This window comes from Montipora foliosa, chromosome 13 (genome assembly GCF_036669935.1).
Source record: "Montipora foliosa isolate CH-2021 chromosome 13, ASM3666993v2, whole genome shotgun sequence".
Lineage (NCBI taxonomy): Eukaryota > Metazoa > Cnidaria > Anthozoa > Scleractinia > Acroporidae > Montipora > Montipora foliosa.
The window spans coordinates 41105583-41118082 of NC_090881.1; the positions used below are offsets into that span (position 1 = coordinate 41105583).

The 12500-nt window shown below is 37.7% G+C and overlaps 1 protein-coding gene across 1 annotated transcript in view; it reads left to right on the forward strand.

Annotated features, from left to right (window-relative positions):
* Positions 1 to 12500, forward strand: part of LOC137982366 (fibroblast growth factor receptor 3-like) — a 42345-nt gene that overhangs the window by 20386 nt on the left and 9459 nt on the right. Inside the window, exons 6-13 of the mRNA XM_068829472.1 lie at positions 360 to 421; positions 1008 to 1198; positions 6368 to 6481; positions 8495 to 8513; positions 9303 to 9345; positions 9441 to 9675; positions 11744 to 11854; positions 12311 to 12500. The exon at positions 12311 to 12500 is cut by the window's right edge and continues 1 nt beyond it. Of these exons, the coding sequence (XP_068685573.1) occupies positions 360 to 421; positions 1008 to 1198; positions 6368 to 6481; positions 8495 to 8513; positions 9303 to 9345; positions 9441 to 9675; positions 11744 to 11854; positions 12311 to 12500 (965 nt within the window). The remainder of the gene's footprint in view (positions 1 to 359; positions 422 to 1007; positions 1199 to 6367; positions 6482 to 8494; positions 8514 to 9302; positions 9346 to 9440; positions 9676 to 11743; positions 11855 to 12310) is intronic.

Consider the following 12500-nt stretch of genomic DNA (forward strand, 5'->3'; position numbering starts at 1 on the left):
ACCAATAATGGCGGATTCTATGAAAAACAAGTATTTCGACGTAATAACATTGAAATGTTGGTGAAAGTAAGTTAAATGAATTCATTGTGTGAAAAGCGTATGCAACATTTTGGCGGCGTTTCCTCGAGGATTTGAGACTTTTTAACAAATCGTGTTCTTTTGTCAGAGTACCCCTTTAAATAATGTGTACCTTTACAAAAATGTTTTGAGCTCGCTTTATTGCTGACGCATTCCTTGACCATAAATTGCATATAGGTACAGCAGGTATATATGAACTGTAATAGTGATATCCATAGTTCAGTTTTTAATAATAATGGTTATTTTTTTGTCAATATCTATTGGTATGACGCTACATGTAGTTGGTCAAGGTGTTTGCTAATACTCAGAGTTACACTGGTGCAGAACTGATCGCTGATACAAGGTGAGGTGAAGGAGGACAATAATAATAGTAATAATAGTCTTAATAATCATAATCATGATCATAATCTATCCGAGGAGAAAGAAAGAGGAGAAAGTCAGGAATAATAATTTGCATACAAAGTACATGTGTGTTGAAAAGATACCTCTTCCGGGAACAGCTGGCATTTTAAGTAAAGTTATTTTCATTAACTGAACTATTCAGGCAAAGTACATGTACAGTATACATGTACCTGAGAACCATGGGATGGCTCCAATGCCAGAGAGAAAAATCAAAACAGCACAAATTCAAGTTCAAAAGTCAGGAATGATAAGGATGATGATGATAATAAATTTGTTTTGTTTTTCTGTTGATTAATGTACAGCGTTCACGAGTCATTATCCAGTTTTTGACTGGCCAGTTGATGTGGATAAAAATGTTGATGCCCAACATGAGATTGACTAGGACTTATGGGTCACTGGTCTTTGTCAAAATACTACCAACCTATATAAAATTACTTTCAAGTTAATATTTAAATTGCATTCATGATTATGCATTGAAATCATCTTTAATACATAAGTACATGAACTCAGTTCTTTTTCTGTTGCAGATGTGGAAGTCTGATCTTTGATGTGGTCTTAAGGTTCAACACTCAGGTTTCAAAAGATGTTATTGTTTCCGAAATTCAAAAAGCAATCGTGGATGACAGGCTTGGAGGATTAAGGGTCAAGGTGTTTCCTGACATCGGAATTCCACCTGTATCTCTACGTCTACCAACATTAAACACCCCGAAACCAAAAAGTAAGTTTCCTCTATTGTTTTTTATAGACAGAGAGACAGGCATTAATGGCCTTCATGGCATTAGAATCTGAGATCTCGCTAGATTAGTGGAGAACGACTTTTGTAATGACAACTGCCTCACATGCAGTTTCTCGAATTATAGCTATAGAATTCAATTAAGTTAAAATTAATTACTGCAAATGTATTTTATTACAGTCTGTACATGTATATAGTTATTGTAGCCTAAGGATTTTATTGTAATTTTAAAGATTATTCCGTGTTTTAATTAGGGTAGTGTCCCCGATTAGTGGGCCTATTACAGGCTACAGTACCGCTCGAAACTATTAGTGCATTTGCATGCGGTAATACCTCGTCTTTGCCGATAGTGTTTACCGCGAAATCACCTAGGTTGGACGAAAACCGCAACCGAGGCAAAGACGAAAGCAACCAAATGCCGCGGCCGACTTAATTGCTGTAATGTGCCGCAAGAAACCATTGGTACTTTGCAAAGCATTGTTTAATATTATCACACCTAGCTCCCCAAGGTGAAGAATGAATATCCAAGCTGTTTTTCACAGCACCGACGCAACGCAACGCAACGCAACGCACTGTTAAATATGTTCATCTCATTTGTGCCGTGACAGCTGCGAACAGAGAATGTTGATAACCTTTCATGATGCCTAATTCTTACATCTTTATGTTTAATAACTTGTAAGTTTTCCGCTATCATGATGAACAGTTCTTCGAAAGGGGTAAAAGGACATTTCTTTTTAAAAAACTGTGGATTATGCGTAACTTAAGTCGCCGCCAGTGCAACTGGTCCGACAGGAAATATGTATATTTAGAATAAAAAGCGCTTCAAATTTTGCGTCCGGTCCAAATAGAAATGTTTACGGGATAGTTGTTGAAAAGCTCTAACTTTGAACTAAACCTTACTACAACATGTAATGACTTGAAGATTACACCAGCGAAGAACCCTAACTGTATTCCCGAAGTTTCTTAAGCAACTCCTGACCACTCCTTGTCGCGCGTTAATTACGATCATTTCTGATTCAAAATATTAAGTGGCAGGTAATTCAGCAGTTGAGCTTGAAATTCAGGAATATTCATTCCTCTGAATTGTTATGATTAACTTAAATTAATGCTTCAACGATCACACGATAGACGAGTTCAATGAAGCCTCTGCCAATTTGGCGAGTTAAAACGTAAATAAACTAAGCTGCATGCTTCCGTCACGCAAGCGAGAGCGATAGCTCATGAAATACGCTGTTCGATTCAAACTGCTTGACAAGTTTGTAACAAATGAAGAGCCACTTTGCTCGAACGGCTGACAATTACTTGTAAAGTTAATCGTTTTCTTTCATCTTTCGGGCGATAAGATCGAAATGACTTTCGCGTATCTTTCAAGGCCGGCCGCTAGACGAGCGGCGTCACCGTTAAGACGAGTTTTCCCAAACACGTGTAAATTTCTTGATAGAATTTCTGCTGATCTTTATAACATCTGTATTAAACAGATTTCGAACAACTTTTAGAAATCTTGTCGTTTGCTAGAAAAAGAAAAACGAGCAACACTTTATGAATGCGACTTTATTATAATCGAATGTGCCAAACTTCGCAGATTGTAAATACGGCAAAACGCATACTAATTATCACTGCGATTGATCCGCAAAAATATGCAGATTTCTTTAGCATACTGCGTCCTCTCTTAACCGCGGCGTAAATCAACCGGAAAAAATCTAGGTAAAACCTCGGCTTTCGGTTACCGTAGACGAGGTTCTACCTCGGTCAAACTGGGGATTGAACCTGTGGTTTCACCTAGTCAGAACCGCGGCAAATGCACAAATAGTTTCGAGCGGTACTGTAGCTAGAAGATTGACTGTAAATAAAGTCATTATTATTACCGTTATTATTACTTCTCAGTGAGGATTCTGAGAATGTGCTCTGTACTATTAGTATTGCGTCATTCTTTGGCATCTTTCTCTTAGTATAATAAATTAATTCAAATTTGTGGTCACTGTCACTATGAAGCTAAGGGCCCTGAGTTGACCGAGCTACCATGCTGGTATAGTTAAGGTGGCTGAACACAGTTTTTGATACCTGTATGTCTCTTACCTTTTTCTCTAAAACCCTTGATTCTTTGCCCGCAAAAATGGTAGCAAGTGTGTTAGCAACATGACTTCGGTTTTTGGATAGTTAAGCTGACATATATGCCGTTGTCATGGCAACACGTATAAATATAAACAGGTCTTTTAAAATCGGTTTTATTTATTTGCAGTAAATCTGGTCATTAGATTTTCTTTATAACTTGCATGCACCAAACTTGTAACAATGCTCACAAGTTAACACTATTTTAATAATAATTTGACAGAGAGAACTTTAATTATCCCTTGTTGAAGGTTCACTGGAATGTCGAGAGTTTCCTTTGTTAAAGTTCCAATTTTTTTCAATACTCCAGTTACTTATTTCTTAAAAATTAATTATTTTTATGCCAAATTTTGTTAAATTCTAACGAGTGGTTCTCAAGAAATAGGCATACTTCTGAGAAAGCTATTCGGCATTCAATCACAATTTTTTAACTTACTACACATGCGCTGCATTAGCTGGGTTCTTTTCATAACAAAGAAAAGTCTGCGAATTGTGGAGTTCTTTGCATCTTTACCTTTTCTAACATACATTTCCCATAAAAGACTAAAACTATCAAACACTTAGTTTGGTGCTGAGGGAAAATAGTACAGACAGCGGAAGCATTGAGCAAATAAAATGATTGCTGTATTAAAGCCATGTTTATTTTTTTTGCAATCCTTGCGTGTGCTGCATTGCGTTAGCAAGGGCGTGCGCGAAACCTGTGTTCGCCACCTTAAAACATAGCCTTCCTTTACATTGAACCCACCTGAGCGGGATGGCTAGTGGGCTATCTTTTGAGTGGCCACCAAGCACAACAAAAAAGATGGCAGACAAAACAAACATTTCGGTGGCAAGTTTAAATTTGTTATTTCTTATTATGCTAGCGGCCACTTTTCAGTGTCTAGGGACTTTATTTTACACTAGGTTTGTCATTTCGTTCAGAAGATGTCATTGGTAGGTAATTATTAACTAAAACATTCCACAGGATGGTACATGTAATTTTACGCCACCATGTTTTCACTGTCTTCTCATCTCGGTTAGCCGGAAAAACCCTGCACAAACTGTTTACAGTGTACATGGCAAAAAGATAGCCCACCTAGAGGGGTGCCTTGGGCAAGTAGACAGGGTACCCTGTCTAGCATGTAAATGCTTCAATGCGTTTTCTACTTGTACAGGAATGTATGAAAAGTTGGCTCTCCCAGGTAGCTCGGTCAGCCGTCGCACCTTTCCTCTATGTAAACATGACCTAAGACTTGGAAGGAATAATAGCTGAGATTTTTAACTTGTTAAGTACTAACATATAAAAAAATCCCATTTTGAACTTGCATCTTCCTTGGAAAGGCTATCTATGCTCAACGTTTAACAAGTTTAAAAAAAAGAAGTCTTAGACCATATCTCAGGTTTTAAAGCAAAAGTAGTGTTGCTAAAAAGCCATAAGGATCCAGGCTTGATCACAACTTAAATTTGTGATCGTGCTGCTGCAGGACTGGACCAACCCCTGAGGAAGTCCAGACTAAGCTAACCCATGGTGATGATCAGAAAGTTGTTTTATCCACAGTTCCAAAACATGCTTATGATACTGTCGGGTGTTAGGAAATAAAAAGCAAACTCACTTACATGTAAACAGAGTTAACTGAATAGAGTGTAATGTGAAGTGCTAGATTTCTATCCCATATAAACCATGTGAGCATTAGCCCTACTGATGGAAATGGGCCCACACAAGGACAGAGAAAAACTCTGACCAGGGTGGGAACTGAACCCACGACCTTTGGGTTAGATCTCTGCCACTCTACCGACTGAGCTAGAAGGTCAGTCGGGAGCAGGCCGTGGGAACTGAAGATGTTAAAGTCACGGCAATGAACATGTACAAGTACAAGGAAAGGTTACGTTTATATGTTTATTTCTCTGTCCTTATATGGGCCCATTTACATTAGTAAGCTAACGCTCACATGGTTCATATGGGATAGAAATCTAGCACTTCACATTACACTCTATTCAGTAAACTCTTTTTAAAATATAAGTGCTACACGGCCAACGTTTGCATAAACGTAACCTTTCCTTTCACTTACATGTACAGTAGCTCCTAGATGCCTTGCTTCATGTACTTCATTGGTGAGGCACTGTGCAGTGTAACAACATACAACTGTACTATAAACATCATGAACACTTACAGTGTATAATACTGCTTGCCCACAAAAGACTTAGATCAAACTTTACCCTTTAACCTAATAGGGCTTGTGGATGAAACTTTCATTTAAAGGTTACACAGAAACTGACGGACACATGCATCAAATGCACTTCACCAGTAATTATATAGTTATATGAAATGTATATATTTGCACTGCAGAAGAAGCATGTTATGAGTTTAGATCATCCATGGCATTCATGAACGTTGCTTAAGACGTAATGAGAGGATTTGAACCTAAAATTACTGCAATACCAATGCAATGCTCTGCCAATAGAGCTATGAAGCCCACTTAAACCCAGTCATAATTTTTGTGATTTTACTGATCTTAGTAAGGAATGATAGTCACGTTGATAGTCCATCATTCATTTTTATCGTTGTGAGTTCGTAAGAAAATTTTAGAGGATGTCGATATGGAGAAAATATACTTCATACAATGCAATTAACATGCACCACACTAATATCTCTGATTATAACTGGTTCTCATATTTAGTCCTTGAATGATCTGTAAAGGGAGCCAGAAAAATCCATTTGACCAGTTTTCCAGTCTTTATCACATCCCATTATTTCTTAGTTGGGAATCTCATTTACATGTACCAACTCATTTGTTTTAAGGTGATAACACCTGGAATATTGTTGGTGCTGTCCTGGGAGCAGTTGATGTGGAGAAAATACCCTGCATACAATGCAATTAACATGCACCTCACTAATACATGTAGCTCTGATTATAACTAGTGTTGGTATTTAGTACTTGAATAATCTGGAAAAGGAGCCAGGAAAATCCGTTTGGCCAGTTTTCAAGTCTTTATAACATCCCCTTATTACTGTACTTACATGGAGTTGGGAATCTCATGTTCATTTACCAACTCATTTGTTTTAAGGTGATAACACTTGGATTATTGTTGGTGGTGTCTTGGGAGCAGTTTCCTTGTCAGTTATCATTGCAGTTACCGTTTGGTGTGTGCGGAAGAAGAAATACTCAAATGAAACAAAGGGTAAGTATTTCACAAATGAACCCTGTCAGGGCACCAATTTCCTGTTTTTTTCCTATTTTTACTATTTCTTGGCCTGCTTCCTCCTTTCTCCTATTTTTTCAAGAAATTCCTACTTTTTTCCTGTTTGTTAGGGTTTTACTTAAAATTGGTAAATTCTTCAAAAAAAGGACCTTTCTGTCAAACAAACATGGAGAATTTACAGCCTGTTTGAATGATAACCTTCTGAAACTGCCCAGACTTTCTCAGTGTTTTTGGTAGCATGCAAAGGAGTCTGGGAGGTTATTTGCATGCATGTGCAGCTGCCATGTAGCAAGCAATTCAATCCAATTTCATCCTCTTTGTTTTGCTAATATGCCATCTCTGTCTTTATGGCAATATTTTATTTTTAAAAAGTTCAAATGGTTTACAGGTTAACTTTATACACTTTGTGAATTCGGCTGTTAGAGTGGTAACCATTACAAACTAACTCGTGTTTCCTGCAGCAACTGTCAACAAACAAAGTGTTAGAGGGACACGGTCAACGTTGGTACCTTGCCGACCTGGACATTAGTTAACTGATAGTTTTGAAAAGAGTCTACCTCAATCCAAAATCAAATGTTGCACGTGGAGTTTATCGGCTTGAAATCTGTTTGAATCCTCTCGGGTTTCCATTCGATTTTAGGTAGATAACTGAAAAGCTGTTTTGTTTTATAGTTTTATTCATCCTACGTAATTGTTAAAAGGGGTGGTTCATTATTAATACTACACAAAAGGTAAAAAGGTGAGAGTCATTTTGAACTGTTTGGATAAATACAAGCTTGCATTAGATAGAACTCCCACCTTTTTCGAAGGAAGGAAGGGTCTTTTTGAAAAAGACGTGCGTGTGCTTGAGAAAATTAAAACTTTGTACGGATATGAAGCTTTGGACGAAGATTCTAAATGATGTAAAATCACAGGGAGCCCACACAATCTGTTAGTGTAACCGTTTGTAATTTTGTAATAAATGTATTGGATTCACTGTTTGCTTCTTTCGTAGTGATATATCGGTAAATATGTGCTTGGACCCATGTTAAATAAGGGTTGCCAGCGTTAATGTGTGATCAGTCTCAACAGTAAGCAAGTCTGTACTAGGTGTTGAGATTGAGGGGAGAGAAGGAAATTAATGTGTTGTTGTAAAGAAGTGGTGGAAACAGTGAGAGACTGAAGACTGGTTCAAGAACATGAGCTACTAGTAAACGTTTGGTAGAAGATAACCCTTTTATTCCCAGGATCGAATCGTTCAATAGAATGTTTTCGCAGCGGCCATGTTGGTGTTCCAAAACAAAGGACTGGCGGCCATGATGGTGTACCAAGCTAATCCTCCGGGAATTGAACTCCATTTTTATGCAAATGCTTTCTTTTGTTTCAGTCATCGAATATGGCTGCTGGTCACAGTGAAAACGCTTTATACCATGAATTTCTTTGTTGGGTAGTCATGAGAATTTGGTGTTATATCAATATCACACCTCTTAAGATGATATTATTCTTCATTCTCAATACCTGACTGACATTTCATTGAAATTATTGTGAGGAGGATTTACATACTGATCAATCCTGGGAGTCAAAGGGCTTTAGCCTGGAGGAGGGAATTTCACTTGCACGTGTTTCTTTTTTTCCCAATATCTGTTTGAGGTTAGGTCATCTTAAGAGGTGTGATATTGATATAACACCAAATTCTCAGAGCTCCCTTGGAGGGTAAGGGTGCATTTGACTGGGTATTTTTCAAAATGATCAAAATTGCAAATAGTAATGGCAAAAGTATTCTTAGAATCTGTTTCCACAAAAGCTTCGAATGCAGATGGGACAAGATTTCTCTTGAGTATTGCGACAATAATAATTATTATTATTAACAGGGAAGTTCTGTTGACGTTCCGTAGAAGTAAATAAGTTTTAGGTTATTCAGGGTACTCAATCATGCTACTTAAGGGTCAATTGAATATGACCATACCATCATCAGTTAGCCACAAAAAGTTCTTTTTACCATTTGTTTTCTAGGGACTGGAGGACAGAAAAGGTAAGCAAGAGCTATGTGCCTTAGTGTCGTATATTTGTTTCTTTTACTCCCAATGGCAAGTGACTCAATTTCACCAGTATACATGATACGTTTCTTTCGTTTAGATTTTCTTGAGTGTTTGGAGACTACCAAGCCTAATATGAGCATTTTCCCCTTAATTTATTCATTGTACATCACATGATTCCTTTTCATGGGCTGTTTACTGTAGATTGATCTCTGTAAAGAGAATCAAAAGTTCGTCTCTTAAGACGTATGGGAAGAGTGTGGATTGTAAAAGATTTTACATACTGGCTTGCTTGCTTCATAATATAATTTCCAACATTAAGTTATTCTGAGGCAGATGGACGTCAATCCGTGGTTAATTTAAGATTAATTTTAGGATTAGAATTGACTTTAAAAAGTACCTTTAATGTATATCCTTTTTTGCTTTTCTTTCTTTTTTCTTTCTTTTCATATCCTTTCTTTCTTGCTTGCTTTCTTCCTTGCTTTCTTTCTTTCTTTCTTTCTTTCTTTCTTTCTTTCTTTCTTTCTTTCTTTCTTCTTTCCTTGCTTGCTTGCTTGCTTGCTTTCTTTTTTTCTTTCTTTCTTTGTTTCTTTCTTCTTTCCTTCCTTGCTTGCTTGCTTGGTTTCTTTTTTTTTCTTTCTTTCTTTCTTTCTTTCTTTCTTTCTTTCTTTCTTCTTTCCTTGCTTGGTTGCTTGCTTGCTTGCTTTCTTGCTTTCTTGCTTTCTTTCTTAATGCCATTCTTTTTAAAGTTCCTCATTTCTTTATTTTCCTTTTTTTTTATAAAGGGCTTATCAAGAGTCAGCATATGACAATGCACCAGGAAACACTGTATGCTTCTATGATGAGCATTTCCTTCTTTCTCCATTAGCATCTTTCACGAAACAGGGATTATTTTTATTGAATTCTTTTAAATTCTCTTCTAGCATTTGGTGGAAATGGTATATGTTGGATACCAGCAGCCCACCCCTCGCAATGACTTGCAAGAGGGACAATACGCGCCTCTTAATCCTTCTACGCGCTCATGGGAAGTTCCCAGACATCATGTGACCATTGAGAAGATTATTGGAAAAGGTGCTTTTGGTCAAGTTGCCAAGGCAACAGCGGATGGTCTCCGGGGAATGCCTCAGAAAACACTTGTGGCAGTAAAAATGACAAAAGGCTAGTACACTGTAAATGAGTGTTCAGTGATGGTTAAAGTGATGGCTGTTTAGTTACATTATTTCTGTTATCTTTGGATAAACAGTGAATCAGCTGAAGATATCCATTGCACAATTTTGTCTCATGTTAAGAATTGACGTGGTTAAATATATGTTTTTGTGTAGGTTATCTTTTCATCCTTTCAAGTTGCTTATGGCGAGAACAATTTTGTTAATCCTTTTTTGCTCGATGTTTCAAACAGATGCAGTACCGCTCAGAATTAACCTAACATGGAACGCGTTCGCGAACGCGATCAGAACGAAACTTGAACGAGAAATGAAACAGCAACAGAACAGATGTGGAACGGGGGCAGAACGGATATGGAACAAACAAGTTCTCTTTAACCTGTTCTCTAGAACACGTTCTCATCTGCAGGAATGCGTTCTAGAGAACGTCCCTGCTTAGCGAGATTTACGTGTACTTTGTGAAGTCCACGTTTGTTAGCATTAGGCGCGTGTCGCTTGACACCCGGCCCGGTTAAAAAAGGGATTGGTGTTCCAAGGCCGCTAAATTAAGCGCTTGATTTTAAGACTACATGTACAATTGGGAAACTGTAATAATCTGAAAACGGAGATGGAAAGTACATTTCATGTGCATTTAGCTGGTAAAGAGAAAGCTTCAAAATATCTTTCTGTTTTCAATTAAGAACAAAACAAAAAAACCCGCACTTCAAATCAGCGAGAAAAACAGTTGCAGTGAACGGGATTGAGATGTTAGTGTGAATATTTTCTTTTTCTCAATATGGCCAAAGAGGCTTGAAAATTTACGTACACATTAGTTGGATAATACCGTTCATCCGCAGACAATGAGTACTTTAGATTTGTAGAACCAGAACTAGCGTTACGCGACTAGTTTTTGCACTAAATTTTTAACCATCACGCCAAAAATAAATTTATCGTTTGATCTGTGGTTTGGTTCGTTCGGTTTGAATCGTTTGTAAAACACTGGGTTTCCTTCACTTTAATCGTTTTCTTTTGTACATTACCGAAAATACACGCAAACAAAACAACTGGCTCGTTCTGCTTCACTAAACAAGTTTGGTTGCCTAGCACGTGACAATTTTTACTCAATACGTGACTAATTCTCTCACGCAAAGTACAAACTTTAAACCCTCGAAACCTTTTAAAAAACGCTTTAAACCTTTCTTTTTTACCATTCTTTCAAACAATAGCTGCCGCGAACCAAACGAACGATAGAAAGGTTAAAGTGATACAAACGATAGAAACGAAATTAAAAGTGCGATGTTTCGGATCAAAATGTAACACGCCCAACGAAAACTTTTCGGATTCCACCAACTTTGTCTTTATGCTGTCCGCTAACAAAGCAAAATCAACACAAGGAAAGTATCAAAATAAACAGCAGACATAATAGACAAGCTTTTATTTTCGGTATTATTCCAGATAAATACTTTGTAACAAAGAAATAACAGATAAACTTCGGGTATTGTCGGTAAGCGTTTGACAACCAATAACGTACGCAAGGCCAAATTTATACGTAAGTCGTCTTTTGTCCTTGTTTTGCTCACTTTTTGTATACAATCAAATATTATATTTTTGCACAATTGAAAAAGAAATCTTATTGATCACTGCAATAATTTAACTGGTTTTTTTTTATATCTCTAGCGCAAAAACCTCGTTTTAGGAAAAGACTAACTGCTTGACGAAGTTACAATCCCATCTTCATCTCGCAGTGAATGTTACCGGTTTTTGTGAACGCGTTCTTTTTCTTGTAAATGCGTTACATGGAACGCGTCCAATGGAACACAAGAGAACAGAGCTGGACCGGTTTTGGAACGGGTATAGAACGGATATAGAACGAATAAGAGAACGGAAATTGAACGAATATGTAACGCGTTCCGTTCAGCGTTCCCTGTAAGGTTAATTCTGAGTTTTAGGGTTAGGGTCCTTCGTTGATTTTCTTTGTTGTTGCTTTGGTCCATTGCTTTTTTGAGCCAATCCCAGGAGACGTTGTAATAGCTGCGTAATGCTCAAAAGTCAGATTTCGAAGTTTCTTTTTCGGTTTTTCGCAGCTGGTGCTCCAGCGTCAGACAGGAAAGACTTACTATCAGAGCTTGAAGTGATGAAGACCTTGAAACCACATCCACATGTTATTAAACTTATAGGCTGCGTAACTCAATCAGGTAAGCTAGCTATCGGTACACATCCTGTCATCGGCACCTTTACGCTCGATGACATCAGTAAACAATCATTGGATGAGGCTGACTATCATATCACAAATTGTGCAGATGGAAGATATGTACTCCATTGACGGGAATAAAGCCCTCTGATTTTGCCATAATTCTTCTCTTCGTGTCTTATCAAAACCAAAATTCAAAATTATTGTTTTTTATGAAAGATACTCAGAGCTCTATCAAAGTGTACTTGGCTACGTAATAAACGTTCTGATAAAAGGTCATTCGCCAAATCTCTCTTTGAGTTGGCATTTGAGGTCATTTGTTCTGTTCCAAAGACGTTCTGTCACCTACCTGAGAACAGCTGTTTAAGGGGTATTTTATCGCATCTCGTGCTTGGGACAGATAGACAGCTTCCTTAAATGCCTTTAGGAAAATATAATTGCCCTATCTCGTCATTTGCAGAGCCCTTATTGGTGTTGATCGAGTATGTCCCGTACGGTGACCTCTTGGATTACCTGAGAAAGAGCCGTGGTTTGCATGACACTTACTACAAAGACCCAGATATCAAACCCCAAACCAGTCTGACGTCACAACAGCTGATGAAATTTGCTTGGCAAATCGCTGATGGGATGAAATACCTTTCTTCAAGATC